The 26,294-nt window shown below is 38.2% G+C and overlaps 1 protein-coding gene across 2 annotated transcripts in view; it reads right to left on the reverse strand.

The window, feature by feature from the left end:
• The window catches only part of ZNF423 (zinc finger protein 423), a 403,307-nt gene that overhangs the window by 253,581 nt on the left and 123,432 nt on the right, over positions 1-26,294 (reverse strand). For both annotated transcript variants that reach the window (XM_074293331.1, XM_074293332.1), the window contains exon 3: positions 11,983-12,183. In XM_074293331.1, the coding sequence (XP_074149432.1) occupies positions 11,983-12,183 (201 nt within the window). The remainder of the gene's footprint in view (positions 1-11,982; positions 12,184-26,294) is intronic.

Consider the following 26,294-nt stretch of genomic DNA (forward strand, 5'->3'; position numbering starts at 1 on the left):
CTCTTAAAAGTCACTAGCCAATATTTAGCCTCTTACTGGCTTTCACTGATTATAATTAGTAGAGTGGAAGCAGCACAAGGGTAGAAACAATGTCATTTTTCATCTTTGTGTAACATTGAGCCTAGTGCATTAATGCTAAATAAATATTTGCTAAATTAGATGATTCCCTAAGGGAATAAGCACTTTATCACCCCTCATTGGGTAAAATAAGGACAGGGGAAAAGTCCCATTCATTTTTTTGAATGAGGGACTGGGATAGATATGATAGAAAGGAAATTAGGCAGATATGCCTCTTAAAGAAAGAGAAGGAAGGAAGGAAGGAAGGAAGGAAGGAAGGAAGGAAGGAAGGAAGGAAGGAAGGAAGGAAGGAAGGAAGGAAGGAAGGAAGGAAGGAAGGAAGGAAGGAAGGAAGGAAGGAAGGAAGGAAAGGAGGGAGGGAGGGAAACTTTATTAAGCAGCTATAATATACCAAGCACTTTAAAAACATTAACTCATTTGAGCCTCACAATAACCCTGAGAGCTAAGTGCTATTATGATCTTCATTTTATAGTTGAGAAAACCAAGGCTGATTTGATCAGGTTCACACAACTAGTAAGCATCTAAGGCTGAATTTGAACTGGAGTCTTATGCCTCTTGTCCCAGCATCCTAATCATTGTGTCACTTAGCTTGTTCATGAAATACATTAATGATACCAGATATTTCACCTGGATTCTGTTCTAATACATGAAAGAATCTGGAAAACCCAACAACACTTCAGAAAATGGTCAAAGTAACAAATACCCAGCTGTGTGAGGATGACTTTTTGGTTTCAAGGTGCTTCAGGGACCTCATAAAATGTTAGAGCTTGAAAAGGACCTAAGAGATCATCTGTTCATGTTGTCTCCCCCAATAAAATATAAATTCCTCAAAGGCAGTGGCTTTTTCATTTTTATTTTTTGTAGCCCCAATACCTAACAGACATTTAATAAATGCTTTCTGGTTGATTAGTCTAGTGCAGGGGTTCTTAACATACACTTAACTTTACATTTAAGTATAGCTATAGATAATAGATAGATCATTGTATTTCAGTATACTTAGTTTCTTTTGTAATCCTATCTATTTTAATTTATTCATTTAAAACATTCTTCTGAGAAAGAGCCCATACATTTTACCAGATGGTCAACAGAAAACAAGAAGCCCTGGACTACATCCCTCCCAAATGATAGATGAAGAAACTGAGCCCCAAAGAAGCTTGACCTTGATGCTACCATAAAGACAGTGAGTAGCTGGGGCAATATTTAAACCAAGAACCTAGAACTCTAGAATCAGTGCTCATTTCACATCACTGGCTCTCTTGAAGTAAGGAAGACTAAGGGGTTAGAAATCCTATAGTTGAAACTGCTCTCATTTAACAGATGAAGAAGATTGTTGTTGAGTCATTTCACTTGAGACAGATCCCTCACAATGTGGGATGGGTTTCTTGGCAGAGATACTGGAGTGGGTTTTGCCATTTCCTTCTCCAGCTCATTTGACAGATAAGGAAACTAAGGCAAACAGGGTGAAGTGATTTGCCTAGCTAAGTGTCTAAGTTCAAAACTCAAACACATATTTAGGAAGTATCTGAGGATGGATTTAAATTCAGGTCTTTCTGACACAGAACTCCATGGACTGCACCACCTAGAATTTTACAGATGAGGAAACTGAGGTCTTATCTGAGGGGGAATGACTTGCCTGAAGTCACAAAATCCAGTAGACAACAAAGACTTCAACTCTGGCCTCTTAGGGTCAATGCTTTTTCTCCTACCAAACATCATACTGACTCTTCAAGAAATGTTGGTTATGTGTGTTATTTTTTCCATGGAAATCAAGACTGAGCTACTGGTTCTTCGCAAGTTAGCTCGTGCTTTCTATATTGTCAGATTTGTTATCCAATTTCTGTGAGATGTATAACTCCAAAAATGTGATACCAGGATTTGCTTTGTGTAATTGAGCCAAGGTGGTGACATTTCATAAATCTGGACTCTTCAAAGGAGGTTAATGAAACTAGCCTCAGAAAACTAACTCCCCAACAGATTTACCACCGGAGACCTGGAGCGCTGCTACCCAAAGACTGAATTCTGAACCACAGACACACCACAATTGCACGACTTTCCAGAAGGCTTTGTAATGGAAAACGATTACTCTCACAAGCAGGCAATTTAGAGAGAGTGTCAACACTCACCCTGCAGGACAAAGACACTGACCACCTACCCCAGTCCTCCGCTCTTCTTCCAAATGGCCACACGCTAGCGCCCGCTCACATCCCAGGTGTGCCTCGCTTTATGTGATGGCAGAATTGAGGTATCTCGGAGCCAGCCCAAGCCCTTCAGGCTGGCCACTGTCTCCAGCCTCCTGCCAGAGAGATCATCCAGCCACTTCTCCAACACTTCCAACAACGGGGAGTCTCACTACTCAGAATAACTGTCATTCTTAGAAAGCTTTTCTATCTGCCTACTGGGATCTTTAGGATAGCTAGGTGGCATAGTGCGTAGAGTGCCAGGCTTGGATTCTCCCTGAGTTCAAATCTGGTAGCAAACACTTATTAGTGGTGTGACCCTGGACTAGTCACTTAACTGCCTCAGTTTCCTCATCTGTAAAATGAGCTGTAGAAGGAAATGGCAAACCAGTCCAGTGTCTTTACCAAGAAAACCCCAAACAAAGTGACAAAGAGCCAGTTATCACTGAATGCAACTTTAACCATAAATCTGCCACCCAATGACTCTTGGTGTGCTTCTTGAAGCCAAGTATATTTCATAGGACAATCCCTCAAATATAGAACATGAAGATCGCTATCATGCTCAGCTATTTGCACATGTAGAGTGCATACATACTATGTGCTGAGTAAGGGTTACCAAGAAACTCACAGAATAGGAGAAAACACTCTAATCAATCAAGAGGAAGGCAACTGTTCTGCCCTTCCTTATCCCTGGTACAAGTTGGTATTTCAAAGAACACTGAGTCTGGATTCAAACATAGACTCCAACACTTATTAGCTGTAAAACCAGGGTCAAGTTAAATAATCCCAGACTCGACTTCCTCATCTTTGAAATGTAGATAATGTTTCTGCTATCTGCTTCACATGCTTAGCATGCAGAAAATACATTAGAAATATTAAATACCTATCTAAAGATGAATTATCCTTTTTTAGACCTAATAAGAAATATGGAGCTAAAAATTAAGTTTTCCCTGTTCCAATTTCACTCTTTTAATAGTATTTTATGGTTAAACTTGCATTGATTGCAGCAGCACTTCCCCATGCCAAATTAAATGACTTGCCTAAATTCACAAAAATATCAAGAAAAAGACTCCGGATTCAAACCTAGGTCCCTGATTGTAAAGCTAATTCACTTGGAACTACATCATCTTTGTCTTTCTATTTCCAGTCACAAACTCAGTGCCTGACACATAGTAGGTTCTTAATAAATGTTTGGTTTTTGACTGATTGAATGATTGATTTGCATGGAGAAGCCCTACACATGAGCTGCCAAGCTGAAAAAACTGCCCCTTGGCCCTGTGAAAAAGGCATGAGCATGTCAGTTTTACACAAAGGAAAAGGGGAAATTTGTTACTCTTAAATTGCAGGGATGGCCAGGTTAGCGGGAAGGACTCAGGCTCTGGCCAAGATGAGGCTATTCAAACAGCACCAAACCTAGTAATTAGAGCCCAGAGGTCACTTTGGCCACAGCTGTATAAACTAGGTGTGTAATTAACTTTCTCCTCTGGCTCTTGACTCAACATAATTTCACTTTCTCCAGCAAAAGGAGGAGTGTTGTTCAGAAGTGTTTTTTGGAAAATACTCCCAAGTTCCAATCAGGCAAAAAAGACACTTTAAAAAATTAATTCCTTTATCCTTTTTGTGTGTGTGTGTTGTTGTTATTTCTCTAAGCCCAGAATTCAAGTTTCTCTGAGCAAAAGAAAAACCCTTGAAATGTACAAAGGAGAGATGGCTTTCCATCTACATCTCCATTCTAAATTCACCAGATATATTCCTGGGTAAAGCTACATCAATTTCTAATCCAAACAGGGACCTGAGGTAGGAAACAAGTAGAAACTGGTTTTTTACACCACCTCCAACCCACTAGACTAGAGAGCTGAAAATATAAAGTGTAAGAAATTCTGTCAGGGCTAGAACGATCCAATTCTATAGACATTTATTAAGTATCTACCATGTATAAGGGATCATGACATCAAAATGATGCAGACATTATTACTGTCAAAAGCCACATGCAACACTAACATAATCAAACTTCATTAATGCAATCTAAATTTAGTATGTATGTTGGAGTTGGGCAATGTGTATGTCTGAATTGCTCACTATCTTTAAAGATGACTCCAAATATTCTAGATGACAAGGCTAGACACTGAATCTTCATCAGATCCTAGTGCAAAGGCAATGTTTTAGCTACCTTAGAGAACAACTGTACAATTTTCAAGAACTTCAAAAAATAACTAGAAAATTTAGGACATTTTCAAGGTAGATAAATGATTGTAGTGTTTTGCTCTAGTGAGAGAAAGTAGTGGGGCTAGTTTTGGAGTTAAGAAGATCTGGGGTTCAGGTCTTGCCTAGCTCAGTTGACCAAGAAAAAATTCTTTCAACCTTTCATTGTCACAGATAGCTTTCTACGACCATAAACTATGAGTTCCCAATGCCCATGACAGATATGAACCAAAATAAAATGTTTTAAAGGGCTTTAAAACTTTGTAACTTAAACTAAGCTAACAAGCTGTTGCCAAATAGAGATCCTTAGGGGACCTACTTAAATGAATAGGTTACAAATTATTGGTAATTAGCCTAGTAAATGTATGTAAACATCTGAGATCATTTAGGAATATTGCTATACCTGAATAGAAAGTGCCTCAGGCTTCCTATTTAAGTATTTTCTAAAGTAATTGAAAATAGGTTGTCCTCTGAGGTAGCTTAAACATTCCCTCTGCAACCTTTTTCACACTTAAAGAAAAAAAAAAAAAAAAAGTAAAGAAAAGAAAAAAACAACTAAGCAAACTCCTTCCTGAATTGGGCTCAGGTAAATTTTGCTCAGGTCCTCTTTTTCCCAATTCTGAATTACTATTTCAAATCAGACCTACCAAACCTATGATTTCATTGATGTAGGCAATAATGACACCAATGTTTTTCAATTTATATTTTCAGAGAATTGTCTAAGGTACTGAAATTAAGGGACTTGCTCAGAATCACAGAGTGTTATGTATTAGAGGTAGAATTTTTAATCCAGCTAAGCACAGCCTCTTTATCAACTAACTACACTGTCCTGCTACTTGTGGCAAGAATTAGACAAGATTCAATGCAACTTTAATAGATTTGCAGTTTCTTATGCATTTTTTTTATTCTCCTATGTTAAGGAATGCTTGTTATATTTCATAAATAAAAAATAAACAAAATTGTCCTTTTTTCTTTCCTCCCCAGGAATCAAACAGAAGTTTAATTTCAAAGTGAGGAAAATAGTAAACAAAAATTTCTAAATAGATTTAATGTAACTTAATATTAGGACAGAAATCTTCTGATTCTATGACACATTCCTAGAAACAATAGTCTAAATTGTTGATCAGTAACGCTTCGTGACCCCATGAGGTCTTCTTGACAAAGATATTGGAATGTTATTTCCTTCTCCAGTGTACCTCCATTTTACAGATAAGGAACTAAGGCAAACAGGGGTGACGTGACTTGCCCAGCTAGTAAGACTAGATTTGAACTCAGATTTTCCTGACTGTAGGTCAGTGCTCTATCCACTGCAGCATCCAGCTAGTGGTACCTAGAAAAAGGACATTCTAAATAAATGCCAAAGAATAATAAACCCTCATTTTCTTAAGATTTTATCTAACTAATATAGTCCAACTTCTCATTTTAAAGATGAGAAAAAGAAAATCTAAAGAGAAATAATGACTTACCTAAGGGATTTAGCAGCAAAATCAAAACTAGAACCTAGAGAAATATAGTACAGACAACAAGATATTTTTGTTACATAATTGTTACATCAAGATCTGCAATTTCTTCGGTGGAACTTTAAAATAGATCCCAATGCATTTGTAACATCTAGTATAAATCATGGGGAAATGACCAAAAGCTCAGAGAGGTTACATGTCCTGCCCCAAATTAATAAGTATTAGAGATGGAACTGAGGCCAAATATTCCTAACTCCAAGACCTGCCCTCTGATAAAATTATTGTATGGCACTGTATTAATCTTGGTATATTATTAACACAATTTTATAATATATAATAATTATCAATACAGGCAAAGTTGTCCAGGAGGTAGAGAGCTACAAAATCCATGGATTCCAGGATCTATGAAAAACTGGGTTCAAGTGCCCTCTCTTACACAGACAAGCTGAATGACAATGGACAAGTCACCTAACCTTTTAGTGCTTTGGACAGTTCTAAGACTAGATGCTGTCTTAGCTACCTTGGGAGAGGGAGTTTCTATACTGCTGAGTCCCAATACTAAAGAAATAGTATCTAAAGAATAGGTATCTCTATCACTATCCTATATTACTAAAAACAGCAACCTGGAATTAACATGCTTCAATTGTCCCTATTTCTATAGTGCCTTGTTTAAAGAAAAAATGCTTTCTTCAACATGATAGATATTTCCAAATAATTTTAGCATCCTTTGCTAAACAGGAAAGCTGAGGTCTGAGCAGATGGATTCAAAGCCACAGAACCACTAAAGGACAGGGCCAGAATTCACATCCAGGCCTCCCTCATTCTGAGACTAATACTTAGCATACTATATCTCAGCCTAAAACAAACTAGCATTATTGTTAACATTTTTTTTCAAGTCAAGTGATTTCTTGATTTAGTGATTTCTTTACTTAGTGATTTCTCAAAGAAGACAAGAAAGCAGTGCCTGAGGAAGACAAGGAATACAGTTTCATGCAATTTTCTGAATCTATCATATTCACATTGTTACAGTTTACAGCAGAAAATTATAGATATTCCCTTCCCCCCCCCATTCCTTCTCTGCAGGTAATATGATAAGGGAAGATGTCTCTGGCTTCTGGTTATAAAGCACCATCTGGTTGGAAGTGACCAAATGTTTGAGCAATCTTTTAAAACTCTGAGTTTCCAAATTTCATTTCATTTCCTTTATGTTGTTACATTTTGAATTCCAAACTATTTCCAAGTGTTCTTCACCCACATTCACATCACTGGTAGAAGTCTATTTCCCACCTTCAGATAGCAAGGTTATCAGGCACAGAGAGCTAAAGGCTTGAGAGAAATGGTCACAGGGTTTTTGGGTACAATGTTGTAAAAGAAATGAGACAGAAGCCTGGGAAGCCAAAGAGACCTTATACTGCCAAGATCTGCTTTGTATTTCTGGGCAACAAAAAGCATTGTTTGAATTCATTGTTTATTGTTTGAATTGATCACATATATCATTAGGACTTTCTTCTTTGTCAAATGCATTCACATCTGTCAACTCAGTAGTACTCAGAAAGAAATTATTAGATAAATGAGAACTATTATCCCCATTTTGCAGAGGAGAATGCTGAGGCTCCAAACAGTGAAATTTAATCCAAAAAACATTAAATGACTTATTCAAGGTCACATACCTAGCAAGTACATTTGAAATCTTTGTCTTCTGACTCCTAATTCAGCATGTTTTTCTATAACTTCACCTCAGTTGACATCAGGCTGGCCAAGGCATTATCCTCCTTTCTTTCCTTTCAAATAGATATTATTATATCACAACTGATTTAAGCTTATGGAAAACAGGACCCGATTCACCCATTAGGGTTCAAGGGACATTTAAGTAGTAGTTTGAAGGAGGATTGCTTTGCAAAACTGTTAATTCATTTCCTGAACCCTAATCCTATTGAGTGCACATGTACACAGTGCAGGGGTTACTTGGGCAGTAGGTCTGCCAATAATAGCCTTTTTTTTTTTTTTAAACCAGGAGCATCTGCTGGTGCTGGATCAATTGCCAAACACATCCCCAATACCAACAATCTTTTATTGAGCTATCCTATACAGCCACAGCTTGAGGGGGAAGCAGCCAGCCTGGAGAAGCAGACCTAGATCTCCAGTGAGAAGGGATGGACGTAAATAGTTAGCATTTCTATAGGATTTTATGGTGTGCAAGGGCTTTACCTACATTATCTCATTTGAAGTAAATCCTCCTCCTAAAATAAGAATCATTCAGTAAACTTTTATTTATCGGGAATAGCTCAAATGATCACAGATTTAGAGCTCAAAGGGTCCTAGAGCTCAAACCCCTTATTTTAAATCTGAGGAAACTGAAACTCAGAGAGATCAAGGGACTTGTTCATGGTCATACAATCAATGAGTCATTGGTAAAATCCAAACCCAGCTCCCCTTGACTCTGGGCTCAAGCACTTTTAAAACCTCTTAACTTTTCTACCCTACAGTCTCTCTAAAAGAAGGTGAGGGGGAAGCTAGATGGCAACAGCCCCTAAGTAAGGAGGATCTGAGTTCAAATTCAGACTCAGATGCTTAGCACTTATTAGCCGATTGACCCTGGGCAAGTCACTTAATCCCAACAGCCTAGCCAATAAATAAAATAAAAGAAGGGAGCATGGACCAGATGTTGAGGAGATTTCTATTCAATCCAACAGGGGTTTATCCAACAAGGTTTTATATTACTTACTACGTACAAGACACCCAGCTTGCTCTGGGCATAGAGCTGGAAAGACAAAGTCAAAAATGCTGCTTCCTTCAAGGAGGTTATACTCTCCCAGGATGGGGAGTACAGGGAGAGGAGAGGAAGGACCCTACATTTACAATATTCTTATTAGCTAAGTAAATAAACAACAATATAACAACAAAAAGAAAGCTCTCACCTAAGAGCATATTATTGGTCTGATGGATACCAACCCTGATTTGCAGCAGTTTAAACACACACACACACACACACACACACACACACACACACACACACACACCACAGACACTTCCCACAAATTTGCCCAACCTTTGGAATTTAAGAATCAAAGACCCAGGGGGAAAAATATCTCTGTGCATCTTCTGTCTGTGTCAAAGAAGCTGCTCCCAGACTAGGTTATACCTTTATCATGCTATAATGAATTTCTAAGGGATCCTATTATGCAAGGTGGTTTACCCTATTCTTTTGAGGAATTTCTGCCTCCCTTCCAATACTCTCGAGTTTTAGGACTATCCTAGCTCCAACATCCCCATGGAAGTCATTAGTTAAGTCCTATTATAGGCCGAGGAAGAGTATTGGTAGGTACTACCTATATTGATCAAGACAGTGGGGGGCCCACACAAACAATGTTACTTTAGATTTGGGAGGAAATCCGAATTTGTCAATAAGGTGAACAGCAGTAATGGCTCTGCTAGATTAGCTGCAACAGAAAAAGCCCTGCCTTTCGGTGACACTGACCCAAACTAAAACAGTTTATTTACCATTTCTCATCTTCTGCAGAGACAGCCCCCCACTGTGGTGCCCCCAAAGCCCAAAAGTCCTTCCTGGGCTTTGTCATATGCCAGTGGCAAACGGTTTGGGGGGAGACGGAAAGGGGGGAAGAATTAGAGGCAGCTGTGAATTACAATTTTTTTTTTAAAGCAGTTTTGCTGCATTCAAAACCTCGAAGTAGGCTAACAAAGTGTTGCCTAATAGAAGTCCTAAAGGGACCTGGTTTAATGAATAGATAAGAATGATTTTTAATTAGGGCATCAATTGCATGAAAATAAATGAACACTTCCTTAAGGGCAGAACAACAGCTTCTTCTCTTAGCTAAACCAGCTCTACCTTAATCTTACTCATGTTTTTTATTCAATTATCAGACCCTTTTCTCAAGCAAGGTATACTGAGCCTCAGAGTCCATAGACCTGATTCCAGCTCTACCACTAATTCTGTAATGTTAAAGTTAGATTCACTTTTCTCTGTGTCATGGATCCTTTTAGCAGTCTGGTATATCCGGACCCCTTCTCAAAAGTTTCTTTTCAATAAGTGAAAGAAATGCTAACTATCAGTTAAACATCAATGAAAATTAAAATGTCTTTTTTTTTTTCCTGTCCAATTTCATGGATCTCAGGTTAAAAATCCTTGGATTAGATGAATTCTAAATTCCTTCCCACAGTTCAAAAGGTCTTATGATTATGAAGAAAAATACCAATCCAGCTCTTGTGTGAATTACCACGAATGAGAAATTATGAGTATGAATTAATGAGGTTTCTTTTCATTATTATAGTCTGGAGCTTAAAAAAGGCTTTTCGGGACTCATCTTGCTTCCCATCTCTTTCATAGCCACAAAGAGGATATTGGTACCCAGCCAAGAATATGGTGGGCAGGCAGGGGTCACTGGAGAAAGAGATTCCACAAGCCTACTAACAGCCTCCCCATTACACACACACAACAACAACAACAACAACAACAACAACAACAACAACAAACAACAACAGCTGATTTTAAAACTCCAAAGGTAAATTAGGCAAAGAGTCTGGGACATAAGAACTTATTAATGGGGAACATTATCTCACCAAAATGCCAACCTCTGCAAAAAAATGAAGTCATCTTCAGCAGATTAAAACTGACACAGTCTTGTTTAGACTTCATCACTGGCTAGAAAGGTGTTGTATCAAATGAATAAGAGTACCCATCGTACCTCAAAGAGTACCTCCAGAATAAGTTGTGAAAGACAATACATACGCTGCAAATCTCCTCCTGCCTCTTTCTTAATAAAGAGTCAAGTTCCCATATCCACCAATCCCACTGGACCGTTTGGTTGAATTCTATGATATGTCAATAATATCTCAAATGGGGCATCAAGAAGAGGGGGAACAATCAGTCTGAAATTATTCCCTTCAATGGACTTATCCACTAATTCAATTATCAGACCCTTTTCTCAAGCAAGATATACTGAGCCTCAGAGTCCACAGACTTGGTTCCAGGTTACTGTAACACTGCTCTGTGACCTTAAGGCTGTATTCATTTGTGTGTGTATATGTGTGTGTGTGTGTGTGGTGTGTGTGTGTGTGTGTGTGTGTGTGTGTGTGTGTGTGTGACCGACTCTCTTTATCAGTCTTATCAAAAGAGTTTCAATAACTGAAGGAAATGCTAACTATCAGTTAAACAAAAGTGAAAATTAAGATATCTTTTTTCTTGTCCAATTCATGGATCTCGGGTTAAAAATCCTTGGATTAGATGAACTCTAAATTCCCTCCCAGTTCAAAAGGTCCCATAATTATAAAGGAAAATAGCAGCCCAGCTCTGGTGTGAATTACCACGAATGAGAAATTATGAGTGTGAATTAATGAGGTTTCTTTCCATTGTTAAGAAATGAGGCCCAGTTGATCTGGAGTTTAAAAAGGCTTTTTGGGACTCATTTCCCATCTCTCTCATCGCCACAACGAGGACGTAGACTAAATAGAGAGAAGAGCCAGAATCCAAGTCTGTGAAGGCAGCAAACCCACCACCCGCATTTCTACACAAAGGGTGAGCAATAGGGAAGCAAGAAAGACAATTTTTGAGGAAGCATTCATTCATTACAATCTTGCATTCAAAAAGTTTAAGTTTCTGCCACTCTCTAGTGCTACTAACTTGCCTGATACTGCAGGTTAGCTCTTCTGTGGAGTTTTCCACACTTAAGCAATTTAACTTTGCACTAATAATCACTTAATTATTATACTTCCAAAATTGGGAGCAAACATATATCATATTCAACACACACACACACACACACACACACACACACACACACACACACTCAATGTGCTATGAAGTTCTAGTTTTTTGGTGGGGGGATCAAATCATAATTACTGTCAGCATGCCAACTGAAAAGCTGTTGCTTTTATTTTTAATTTTATTTAAAACGTGAACACAGGCTACCCAAGGCACCACAATAAAATTACATTAACTGTAAAATTACATTATTAATTCTTTAATCTCACTTGAGGCTTCAAGCTGTTGCTATGTCCAATTACCCTTCTAACCACCTGTCAGAATCACGGCGCGGGTTTAACATTACCTCCAGGACAACGGTGGGCCCGGTGATCTGTCAGGTCCGCCAGTGACTCGAAGTCCTGCTGACAGTTATCGCAGGTGTAAATTGACTCATCCTCCATGTCTTCATCTTCCTCATTTCTCTCCTCTTGGCTCGTCACGCTGTTCCTGTCTTCCAGCGCCCGGCTGCCTTTCGTATCGTTCTCCTGCTCCCCTCCTAGGCCACCTGCCAACAGGAAGAATACACTCCACTGTCAGTCGCTGCAGTCTCAGGAAAGGTTTTTAAAAGGAATAGCCCCACATTTATTAAGATACATTTAATTACTTTACCTCCCACTTCTCATTATTCTTGACACCTCTCAGTATATTAATCTATGTGTTTTTTATGTCACGCAGTGCAATAATTCTCAACTGCATTCTTTAATTCTTAGTGTGAATCCTCCAGAGATACTGCCTTATCATCTTCCTTAGCATGTGGACAGCATGTGCATAGTTAGCTCTCAGTTTTGCTGAAACTCGTTAGCATCTCTCTACCCCAAACCACATTTTTACTTGCAAACTCAAAAATTCATCATGACCATGAACCACTGTGGCAAGGTAAAGCCTAACAAATGGAACCAGCTTCCCCCACCTCATTCAAACACCCCTAAAATGTATCACTGAAAGCAGCGCACATGCACCTTTATTTTCCTTATCAAAATAATTTGCCCACAAATAATTTATTGGGGTGCCACACTCCAAATTCTTGCATCATAGAGGGATGACATTATTCTCTAAAACTAGGCTCTAAATTGGACATAACATCATCCTGCATTTCTAATAACCATGACCACAGAAGATTACAAAAGAAAAAAGTTAAAACCATAGGAACCAGCTGCTCAAGAGCCATTAAAAAAATAACAATAACTCACACATGGGCTTAGCCTTTCGGCTGAGCAATTGCAAAGTAAATGATTAAGGAAAACATTAAATACTTGCGCAGAAATGTTGCTATTTACAACAGCAAAAGCTTGCTTAATTATTGGTGAAAAGCTAAAGAAACTGCAGCATATCAGTACATTGGAGGACTAAGTTGCCATAAATAATGTCAAGGATAAGATGGAAAATGTGGGAAATTTGGTATGAAATAAGGCAAAGTGAAAAGAAGAGCTCCAAAAATTGCAAGGACAATAAATATGGTTTTTATTTCCTAACATGAATACACAATCACAAAGATTAGAAAAGTTATGGTTCCACTCATTTTTCATGGATGCTTGAATGTTGCCACTTCTTTTTCAATGTGAATGCTGATGAGGCACAGAATGAAAGGGCCAGCTGCCCTATTCGTTGAATGTATAGAATACAAGAATCTTGCCCTAAGTTTTAACTTAGCAATTCAACTTTACAGATGATGGCAATGATGTTGACAAAAAGAACTAAGATTTATATAACACTTTAAGGTTTGCTAATTAGCACTTTACATTTTATTTTATACAGCAGTTCTGTTGTTATTATCCATTTTTTCAGATCATGACCCTGAGATAAAAGAAAGGTAAAATATATGAGGAAGGATTACAATTCAAGACTTTCTAACTACAGGTTCATTAAACCTCCTTCCCTTTCTCCCCAGTGATGGTGGTAACGATGATGATGATGATGATAAAGATCTCTATTCAAATATTGTTTTATATTTTTGCAAATTATTTCATCTCATTTTTCTGACTTGTAAAATGTTGGGTACTAAAACTAGATGTAGTCTCAAAAGGCCATCCCCATCTTGGCAACTCCACCTTGAAAGGCATTATTACCCCCATAATACAAATGAAGTCTTTCCTCCCCAACTGGGCTCATCATTGTCTTCCCAAGGCCTTGCAAACCAAAATCCACAATGTCCTCACCACCTTTCTCATTCTGTGCTGTGCATGAAAGGACAATACATGCTACCCAGTATCATGTATGTGAAGTTGTGTTTGAGGCACCATGGAAGCGTCTTTCCCATTAGAACAAAAGCTCCAGGATCCCCAAATGGAGAGATTTCCAGAGGTTCATAAATTTAGATGAGAGAAAAATTGTGTCTTTTTTTTTTTTACTAACCTCTAACTGAAATTTATTTAAACCTGTTATTCTGAGAAAGGATATAGCAGCTTCCCCAGACTGCTAAAAGTCTGAAGAGGTTCTTTCAAGGAACTCTTCAATCAGATACTCTGGAGCTGAAGTCTGACCCTAAGATTTATTTTCTGGGGGACCATGGACAAGGCTCTTTACTTCTTTAAACCTTAGTTTCTCATTCATAAAATGGAAATAAAACTGCCTTTACTATCTGCTGCACAAAAATGCTGTGATAAAAGCTCTATGTAAACCTCCAGGTACTGGGTAAATGTGTGTTACCCTTAGCAGCAATCAGAACACAACTGCCAGACCAGAGAGACAAGTGACAGCCAAAATAGGAAACAGGCAGTGAGGTGATGGAGTGGATGAAGTGCTAGGTCTGGTATCAGGAAGACTTATCTTCCCGAGTTCAAAACTGGCCTCAGACACTTACTAGCCGTGTGACTCTGAACAAGTCCCTTAATCAATCCTATCTGCCTCACTTTCCTCATTTGTAAAATGAGCTGGTGAAGAAAATTGCAAACCACTCCAGGATATTTGCCCAAAAAAACCACAAACAGGGTCTCAATGAGTCAGACATAATTGAATAGCAAAGAGTAGGAAAGGATCATTGGCTTAGCACTGGAAGGAATCTTCGAAATCTGATTGGAAATCTTGTCCAGCTTCTTCATTTTCCCAATTTTACACATAAAGAAACTGAGCCCAAAGACTTCGGTTACTTGTCCAAGACCACAGAGGTAATAAAGGCAGAGCTGGGACTTGAACGCAGGCCCTCTGCTGCCAAATCGATGGCTATTTCCACTGCAGCACATTACCTCCAGAGTAGATGTAAAAATGCAGGTGGTTCAAGATAGCAAACCGCTGCCTACCAACACTTCAATTTAGATGTATAATGCTATTAGGATTCTATTACTCCCCTCCACAGAAGACACACGCTTCCAAGCCCTTCTCCCCGTCTGGACCCCACGAACGCCTATCAGTGCCTATAAAATGCTGCTGGAGCCTTCCATCATGCACATGTAGTGCGACATACAAGTGGAACAGGGCTCCAGCCATAAAAATCAATGTTTCCATTTGTGGTATATCATAACATCTCTCTCCTTGCCAATTAGGTGATGTACAATTCTAAGGTTATTTTATCATCATAATTCACCAAACCCCCTGCCATGCAGAACTCCCATTAAAGCTAAGCAAGTACATTCATCTCAGGAAATCTGATTGGTTGCCATCACAATAGCAAGGAACCGAAGGCCGGGTAACAAGAAATATCATCCCGAGTCCTTCAAAATTATCAGTCACCTCACAACTATGGTTATATAGTAAAGTGCCCATCTCTGAAATTTCAAGTTTACAATCTCTTTCTTTAATAAAAAAAATGTATTGTAGGGAAGAGAGAGTGGGATGCAACAATAATTCTGACTTCTTCAACTATCCTGCCTCACTCTGTAAGTTACACTCAGAGCTACCCTGTTTCTGCTTTCCAAAATACATGATTTAATTAACATATTTAAATTATCCTTTTTATTCTTGGATGGTTATTTGTGGCACTTTCTGCACTTGTCTAATCCTATACTGGAGCCACAATCCTTACGATGCATTTGATGTCTTTAAATCCAGAACATCCTGTCATGCTGATAGTTAATAAATCAGAGTGTCAATTCACTGGTTTTATATGGCAAAAGCCCATAAAGTGGTCCAAGAATATAAATCCATTTTAGAGAACTGTCACCTATTCCCTGGGCTCTTTGCTAATAAGAATCAACATAGTCTACTAGGAGTGGGGTGGAGGCAAAGGGCTGAAAGTGTCCAGTGGAGAAAAGTACAGAGTTTTATCTCAAGTGATCCAGGGAGTCCACTGACAGATAGATGGTCCAAATTTCAGCTGGTCCCTTTAATAAGTAAAAAGAGCCAAAATGTATCATTAAAAAATCAACGAGGAGTTTTTTTTTTTAACCATTCATCTTTCCCATAAGGGAGGATTCTTCTGGGGAGAGAACACACTGGGAAAATGCTACAGCTTTTAAAAAAATATTTTTAATGAAAATCTTTTGCAAACACTCTTGAATCTTTTACTAATGACTCTAAGTTACAATTATAAATATTTATAGTGGCTGAAGGATAACTGATCCTAAAAGATCCCATCATAGCTATGTGTTTTGTTTTTTTTCCCTAAGAATAAATCATACATACATGTACATATATAGCTAAATATTATTTTTTCATAAATGACATTCATAAAATTTGCATGTGTATATATACACATATCTATGTATAGATAGGTTTAAATTAAACCCTAAAATTCCATGAGAAATAGGTGGTGCCAAAACTCAGTTGTTTCCCCCACCTCCAATATCCTTCACTCCCATTGTCCACCTGCTCACCCCCCCAAAAAAATGCCATAAGAGATCTGGAAACTTTAAAATGAATAATACCTCATGGCTACAGTTTAGTACAATTGTCCACATTACAGTCTACTCCCTTGACTCAGAATAAAGAAGCCCCCAATAATTGGGGAAAAGGACTGATCCTTGAATGGCACAAAACAGAAGTGAAGGAGGAATACATTCCAAGCGTGGAGAGCAGCTAACACAAAGGCACAAAGACAGGAGATGGGATATCATCTATGAGAAACAGTAAACAGGCAAATTTGGCTGCAATGTAGAATGTGAAGGGGAGTAATGTATAATAAGCCTGGAAAGGTAGAATGCCGCCAAATTATGAAGGGTTTCAAATGCCAAATGGAGGACTTTGTATTTTATCCCAAAGGCAATAGGGAGCCACTGGAGGGTTTTGAGCAAGGGAGTGACTTGGTCAAGCCTCTGGGTTAGTATGATCATTTTGGCAGCCATGTAGAAGATGAAATAGAGAGGAGAGTAGGAGGTTACTGCAAATGAGAGGTGATGAGGAATTGAATTAGAGTAGCAGCTGTGGGAGCGGAGAAAAAGAACAGATGTGAGAACTCCATTGTAGAGGTAGAGTCAATGAGACTTGGCAACTGAATAGATATGAGAGGATGAGAGACAGAAAAAATGAGGAAAAGATGCTGAGATTTTGAAATTAGGTGGCACTCTCACTAGTGGCACTCTCAACGAAAAGTTGTTCAATAAGAGTGTTCAGAAAGAGGAGGATGGAGAATAAGGTCTTTTTTAAATAGGATAAATTTGAGAAGCTTATGGGACATCCAGTTGGAAATGCCCAATAGGCAGTTAGTGATGCTGGTCTAGAAAGGAGAAATATAGAGATGAGAATTATTCGTATATAGATGATAATTGAACATATGGGAACTGATGAGATCACAAAAGAGTGTAGGGAGACAAGTGAGAAGGGTCCAGAACAAAGCTTTGGGGTTAATCCAGAGTTAGGGGGTGGGAGAATGGATAATGAAGCAGCAAACGAGGCTCAGGAGAGCTTGGGAGGTTAAAAAAAAAAAAAAGCAAGACAGAGGAGTGTCTAGAAAACCCAAAGAGAACAGGAACTATTCAAAAGAACACAAGGATTGACAGCATCAAATGCTGCTGAGATGCAGAGCATGAGGACTGAGGAAAAAACACCTGGAATTGGCAGCTGATGACTAACTAAAAAGGGTGGTTTCTGTTACAGAGGTAGATAAACATTAATCCCACCCTGTACTCCAAAACTTGGCTTGGCTGCAGCCACTGGTCCTAGCCACAATAAAAGCAATCAGCCATATTGCATTACAGGTTACTACCTCTGAACCTTGGTACATGAGCTAGATGAATTAGAGAATGGCAGAATCAGAAACCTGAGCAGAGCTCCCATTGCTCTGGTCTTCCTGAATGCCTAATCCTGCACCCAAGATTATCTCTGGTTCTTGAATCTGTCTCTTGTTTCCAGTATGGTGACCCCTGGAATTGCATTAGATCCCCATGTACTCTCTGGTTTCCTAGAAGGGAACCTTGTATCTTGACAATATCCAGGGGTCAGTCTGTGACAGTTGTCAGGAAAGAAGGAAAGGCAGAAAAGTAGTCAACAGAACTTTGGGTCCTCAGATAATTAACCCAAGAGTCAGTCAGTCAGTCCAAAGCATTTCTTAAAACACCTACTATATGCCACTGAGGGCTAGAAGACAAAGAAAATTCAAAGGCAGTCCCTGCTCTCAAGGAACTCCCAGCTTAACATAAATCAGAACCTAACAACAGCCAGAAGTCAAAAGGAAAGATGAATGTCACAAGTAGTGACATGCTAGTTAGTGAGTCAGAATTTGTTCTGATCTGAGCTGTGCCATACCTATTTGTAATTGGGGAGAGGTCCTTTCCCATGTTGGATCCAAGTTTTCCCATCGGTGAAAATAGAGGGTCAAATTATATGACAGAACTTAGAACTAGAAGAAACCTCAAAAGTCATATCTTTTGACAACTCTGTGAAATTTCTTCTACAATCTTGAAAAGGAGTCACTAAGCCTCTGCTCAAGCGTGGGGAGTGATACGAAGATCACTACTTCCCAGCAGTAGTTCCTGCCACTTTGCAGTAGCTCTTAAGAAGTTTTCCCTTTCATTAATCTTCCCAGCTCTATAACCTGTCTATAGATTGTAATTCTAGATTGATACCGAAATATTCCACCCTTTTTTCTCTCAGTTCTTTTTCTTCTCTTGCCCTATCTCCAACCATCTACCTCCAATATCACCTTAAAGTCCTTCTAAAGATTTTCTAAGGGATGCTAAGTTAAGGGCCTGTGCTAGAGATTAGACTAGGACTTCCTCTTTATCATTTAGTAAATTAATAAACATTTATAAGCTATCTGCTGTGTGACAGACACTGAGCCAGGAGCTATGGACACAAAACTTCAATGATCTCTGCCTTCAAAGATCTTAGAATGCTCAATAATCATATACTAAATTTCATTCCAAAGCAGCATTTGATAACACAAACAGGGCTATATTTCATATGCATCAAGTGCCTATGAGATTATATGGAATATATCCCTTATTATTCCATATGAGAGGGTTTCAATACACTCTTGGTATCACCATCTAGTTAGGTAGCATGGTGAATAAAGTACTAGACCTGAAATCAAGGAGACCTGAACTCAAATCCACCTTCAATCATTAATTATGGGACCTTCAGAAAGTGATTTAACAAGTGTCTGAAAAAAAATAAAATAAAATAACAAGTGTCTGCTTCAGCTTCTTCAACTGTAAATGGGTAGTATCATAATAGTATCTACCTCCCAGAATTGCTACAAGAATCAAATGAGTTGTAAACACAAACAGTTATAAAGTGCCTTGTAGGTATTCAAAAAATGCTTGCTTCCTACTTTCTTTCCTTCCTATAATGGAACCAATAGCACCCAGTATCAGAATTACAACTGTTATTGATGTTATTGTACTGGGGGTTAGAGAGGGAATGGAAGTATAACATTCTAAAAAAGGAGTAGAGGTGACAGTATGAGAAAACAAAGGTGATACCAAGGAAGGAAACAGCAATGTTCAATAGAAATAGTCACTAAATTTTACTTAAAAATCCCTGCAGGCCCTGACTTAGAAAACTACTTGTTAACATTATCTATATTCTATTATCTTTTTATTTATTTTGTTAAATATTTCCAAATTATGTTTTAATCTGATTCTGGCGAGTATTTGAAACTTCTGCTATAAAGTATTTCAAGATAGGCAAGAGGCCAAAATAATGTATTCAATTCTAACTATGTAGTCACTGTATTAAGTGCTGGGAATACAAATACAAACAAAAAGAGCAAATAAACAAATAAAACAAAAAGAACAAAAACAAAAAGAGCTTCTTGCTCTCAGAGAATTTATATTTTAATGAAGGAAGAAAACACATTAAAAAGGAGCTGAAAGATGGGAAGAAAGCATCATTGTTTGGGAGGGAATCAGTTTCAATATGAACCCTGACACCTTGGAAATCAGTAAGTGCTGCAAATCAAGGCTTGATTTATTTTTTATTTTAATTATTAGTTTAATTGTTTTTCTTAATTGTTTAGACAACTAATAAAGAAAATGTTAATAATAAAAAATTAAACCCAAATACATGTTGTGTTTACTTTTTTTCAGAGAGCAAGTCCTTAAACATTGAGCTGTAACACTGGGAAGAAAAGGTACTCTCGTGGGACTATTTCAGCTATAAACTCCAGCACCATTTGCCCTGTACCAATCACAGTTTTGCCCATGACTATCCTCGCCCCAGAATAAGCAAGTATCTATCTAGCAAGAATATTTTATTTAGGATAGAAGTGCACGTATGCACAGGCACTGAGAAATCAATAAAGATCACAACATATGCTACTATTTTCGGACATTTACATACTATTTTGACAATATAATCTCATCAGAATTCAGAATATTTAATTTGGAATCCTAGCTGTACCCCCATTATATTCAAATCTTATAAACCCTCAGGATCATTGTTGGGAGACTAGACTACATGAGGTTCCTTCTAGCTCTTACTCTATGACTCTGAGGTCCCTTCCAACTCTAATCTAAAATCCTACAATCCTATGAACAGGAAGGCAGTTATTAAAAGTAGAATCATCCCCATTTTAAAGATGAAGTCACGGTTTCACATAGTGAATTGTCCCTATGATAACATAGATGCTAAATTCTTGAGGTAGGATTTGAACGCTGGATTCATCTGATTCCAAATACAATATTCTTTTTAATATACTATAACTTTAATGGAGAAGTTGGGGGAGGAGTTGTATAGAAAGATTGAGGAAGTTGCAATGGTGAATAGGATAGCTAATAAATTAAGAGCGTGTGTGTGTGTGTGTGTGTGTGTGTTTTGTGTGTGTATGTGTGAATGTGTGTGTGTGTGTGTGTATATATATATATAGAGAGAGAGAGAGAGAGAGAGAGAGACAGAGAGAGAGAGAGAGAGAGAGAGAGAGAGAGAGAGAGAGAGAGAGAGAGAGACAGACAGAGAGAGAGACAGAGAGAGAGAGACAGAGAGAGAGAGAGAGAGAACTGAATTCAAATAAAGTAAAACTTTGGATATTTACTAGCTGTGTGATCCTGGACAAATCATTTAACACCTTCAGTTTCCTCAACCTTAAATGGAATTGGAGAAAGATGCTCCAGTATCTTTGCCAAGAAAATCTCAAATGAGTTCACAAAGATTGGAAATGATTGAAAACAATAAAAAAATGAATTCTATGTATTTTTGTCAAACTAACAGAAACCACACTTTCTTTCTATAGTCCTCTCCAGTTACTGCTCAGGATCAATGACACTCATTCCCCACAACTTCAGAATCCCAGGGCATCTTTGGGAGAGGAGTAAGCAGGACTGAAAAAGAGGGAATTTGGGAGTAAGGGGAAAGAAAAGTCAGGTGTATAATTCTGCCTTTTATTTAAAAACAGATTTTTTCCCCCACTCGAACACTCATAACTACCTTTTGCTTTTATCAAACTGATTAAATCCCAGTGCTATACTAAATGGAATCAATTTAGCAAACACACTTATTTTAAGACACCTAGACTAAAGCAAGGCCAGAGGCAGTTTAGAGAGAAAGCTTGGTTTGGGGAGGGGGGAGATCAGAATCTGAGCATGTTTATAGATGTAACTACAGACTATTTCCTCATTTGAAAAAAGGAGGTTTTAGGCTAGTCAGCCTCAGAGGTCTCCCTGCCAGTTTAAAAATAATGCTCTATTCTAAGTCACCTGTCATTCCACCCTATGAGTCAACAGGGACCATTGGAGAAGAAGGGATTGATGACTATAAAAAATGAACAACACAAAAACAAACCCAGCACCAAACATATGACATTTTAAAAATCCCATCTGCTAAAGGGTTAAAGGAGTAAGTATTAAGGGACTTTGTGGGCAATAAGGAGAGGAACTCTCTATGAAGAGAAAGTATAAAATAGAAAGAACAGGGGAGGCAAGGCAGGCTTAAGGCAAATTAATAGGAGCCAAATACTGTGAGCAAGAAATTTCCCACCTTCTAAATTAGATTTCTCCAATTCAACCATTCAAGGCTGATGGGATTCTCTCATTGCTCAGTCCGGCCAACAGTGGAGGGAGGAGTATACCTACTAAGCAGCTCTTTAAATTCTTGGCATGAGGGCCCCAGACAGTATTTTCCACAGTAAGAACCAAATTAAAATTGGGGGCACCCAGCTGACTTCATTATCAGCAGGGGGTATTTCCAGAGAGAAGTGGGCAGAGATGGGATTCTCAGAGCACAGAAGGGACACATCTTCATACAACTGGGACAAAGGCCAGCCCATCTTTCTCCCTGCCCGTCCCCCTGTACATCATCTCCTCCTAGGCCACTCCCCAACTCAGGCCATAACAGATTCATGCCCAGTTCACTAGTTCATGGGAGTAAAGTAAATACCCCTCCATGCAATCCAGTAGAAAGTCAATGTTCATGGCTCTCTTCAACAATGAGATGATTCAAACCAGTTCCAATTGTTCATAAATGAAGAGAGCCATCTACACCCAGAGAGAGAACTATAGGAAATGAGTGTGGACCACAACATAGATAGCATTTTCACTCTTTTCTTCTCAGGTTTTTTCTTCTTTCTAGATCCAATTTTTCTTATGCAGCAATATAACTGTATACATATGTATACATGTATTAGATGTAACATATATTTTAACATATATAACATGTATTGGACTACCTGCCATCTAAAGGAGGATGTGGGGGGAAGGAGAGGAAAATTTGGAACAGAAAATTTTTTAAGGGTCAATGTTAAAAAATTACTCATGCATGTGCTTTGTAAATAAAAAGCTATAATAAAATAAAATTAAAAATTAAAAAAAGAAAGTCAATGTCCATCCTCTTCTCTGATTCCAATTCTAGCATTCTTTCCTCTCTATTACATTCTCTTCTAAGTGGCAAAGGAATGAGTGCCATTCAATAAGCAAGAGTTCATAGGATTTATAGCTAGATCATCTAACCCAACATTTCCATTTCATAAAGAAACAGACTGAAACTCCAAGATAGGAAAGGGAACTGGTTGAAAAGTAACCTAAAGAGTAATTAGAACAGAGTAAGCAAAGAGGGAGAGTATTCTCATTTTGTATAATTTGTGTAGGAGATGGTAAGTAGACTGTCAGGTTGGAACAGAAGTTTTATGTATGAGAATGCTGGGAAAAGATTAGGGAGGTAGGTCAGGACCTCATTATGGAGAGTTCTGAATGCCAGGCTAAGGCATTCCAACACTTCACAAGACAGCTAGCCATTATCCAACCACCAAGTCAAACATGGACAAGAGTCCAATTTAGCAGAACACCACTCCAATAAGCAGGACCACTTGATAAACAATGAATCCCAGGCAAGCTCAGAGTTTTGAACAAGAGCAGGAGTTCAGCACTAAGAGGACCAGAGATTAACACTGACACATTGTTACCAGGCAACACAGGGATACACTGGCATAATAAGAGTGAAACTGCGAAAAAAAAGTCAACACAAGGAAGCCAATTGAGCTGATAGTAAATTATTGAAAAAAGGGAGATTTCAAATGAATTCTATACACACACATATATATAAAACAGCTTTTCTCAGTTTATAGGTAGACTCAGAATCAAGGCTTCAGACCCATGCACTGGAGTCTCAAATAGCAACTTCATAAGTCACTGAAGGAAAAAATAGCACCTGACCACTAAAAACAACTAAATCTTTCCCAGGGAATATGCCATCTTTTGATTTGGGCTATACCTATATACACTAACCACCGAAGGAAAGACCAGATGTTTTAAAAAAATTTTCCCTGGAGCATTTTTTAAAATTGAGAATATTTGGCCATCCTAACAGCCCAAACATATCTTACACATTTCCACTGGCAGCACATTCCCCTGGGAGATGGTTGGAGGAAACGTTATCACAAAGCACTGATATCCAGCCCACCCCAAGTCAAACACTGGTTTCAGTCACAACTGTGTTTCCACTTGGGGCACACTTGCAAGAGGAGGAATTGTCTTTAACCAACCAATACTAGAGTAGACATGGATATGAAGGAAAGAAGGAGCTATGGCTTAATTTATATGCTTTCCAGGAAACATTAAATATTCTAACTGAATCTTCACATGTTAAGAATGTGCTTTGTTCTAGTCCCAAATTTAGAAATTCAGTTATTATTTATCTTAAGGTTTAAAATATTTGCAGTACAATATAGAAAGGTAACATTTTACCTTGGTGTCCTAAACAATCCTGTTCACCAGGATTGTCAAGTGTCAAGTTCAAATAGAATAGGGATCATTAAATCCTTTTAAAACCTAAAGAGCTCTATGGGCTGCATATTGACTTAGAAAATCACATGTTAGCATTATCTATGTCCTAATGTACTTTTATTTATTTTTAAAAAATATTTCCCCATTACATTTCAAACTGGTTTGAAGGACAAGAGCAGCATGCCTGATATTTCTGTGCTAGACTGTGAGGCTGTCCTCATATCACATAATTTTTTAACCCATTTATACTTTTTAATTAAAGAAGAAACATTGGGCAAATTGTCTTAGGAAGCTTCCTGCCTTCCCACTCATCTGGACAAAATTCAAGGACCACTATTAACAAGCACTCAAATCAATGCATCGGAACACTGCTTCATGAACTGGCCTGCTGGTATCCAGCCATCATCCTCCCACCAAAACTCCCTATCAGTTTTCTGTTCCTGCTGATGACATCCTTCAGGGTCTAGTCATCCAGACTTGAAACTCTGATGTCATCTTTAACTTTAACCCACTTCCTCACCCCAAATATCCAATCAGTAACTAAGAATTGACAATTTAATCTCCATAATATCTTTTCTATTTATTCCCTCCTTCTCCACTCCCACTATAATCCTCCTAATTCAGGAGGACTTCCTCTTTTGTATTACTGAAATAAGAATCCTACATGGTCTTCTTGCATCCATTCTATTTCTTCTCCAAACCATCCTTCAAGCCACTACTCAAATAATGTTCCTAAAGTACCATTCTGCTCGTGTCATTCCTATGCTCAAAAACATTTGGTGATTACCAAATGCAGTACACACTTCTGACTTGACATTAAAGGTCAGAAACTAATCTCCACATACCTATCCATATTTGTCTCATTGCACTTAACCTTCCAGTCAAATAATTTTAATCACCTGATTCTCATCTTGCCTTTTCCCATGTTTATGCTTTTGTTAACATTATTTACATATAATGGATTCTCTTTCTATCTCCATCTGTGGATCTATCACTTTCCTCAAGAGAAAGGGATAGGAATAAGCACACATTAAGTGCCTTCTATGTGCCAGGTACAGTGCTGAGCCCTTTACAAACACTTTCTCATTTGATCTTCATATAGTGCTATGGTTATCCCCATTTTACAATTAAAAGCACTAAAGCAAACAGGTTAAGTGACTTGTTCAGGGTCACACCTCTAGTGTTTCTGAGCCAAATTTTAATTCAGATCATTCTGAGTCCACACCCAGCACTCTATTCACTGTGTTAAGTTTGGGGCCCTAGGCCCTAAGGAGATGGTTTTGCATCTTCTGTGAAGACTTCCCTGAATCCCCAGATTAAAAATTTTTTTAAAAACTAGCTATTTCACTTTCCTCAGATTTCTCCTTACCTTTTGTTCAGACCTCTGCTTTGTACCTAAGAATTATTTGTGTACATGTTTTTCTTCAAATGAGAGCAATCTCGGTCTCTACAGCCTGAAATATTTCTTGGTACATTTCTTTGCACACAGCAAGTGCTTAATAATTGCTTGTTAAATGAACAGAAACATTGTTTTCTTTAATTGAGAGCAATATAGATATCTATTTCTGTCTCTGCAGAGCCTGAAATATTTTCTTGCACACAATAGATGCTTAATAATCAATAAATGAATGGATGAACCATATAGGCAGACGGAAATCATATGATCTGGTCCTGACAATGAGGACCTAAGACTGGGCTTAACTTTTGAGCACATTGTTTCAATTCATGCTAATTCAAAGAATATTTATTAAGCACTTACTATTTACAGTGTGCTAGACACTAGGAATATAATAATGAAAATAGTTCCCAATCTCAAGGAATTTACATTCTGCTGAGGAGAAGCAACATCATAAAATATGCACAATAATTTATCAAGGAGGGGGAGAATCAGCAACTGGGGGAATCAAGAAAAACCTTGTATAGCAGCTGACACATGACATAAGTCTTAAATAGAAAGATTTCCTGAATCACAAAACCTCAAGACAATGTGTTAGAAGTCACATGAAAACCCTAAGAGAGACCTTGCTCAAATATGTGGGCTAAGTATCTAGCAACATGAAATCAAACTCGAAAGATTGTAACTGAATTGTAG

This window comes from Sminthopsis crassicaudata, chromosome 2 (genome assembly GCF_048593235.1).
Source record: "Sminthopsis crassicaudata isolate SCR6 chromosome 2, ASM4859323v1, whole genome shotgun sequence".
NCBI classification, from domain to species: Eukaryota; Metazoa; Chordata; class Mammalia; order Dasyuromorphia; family Dasyuridae; genus Sminthopsis; species Sminthopsis crassicaudata.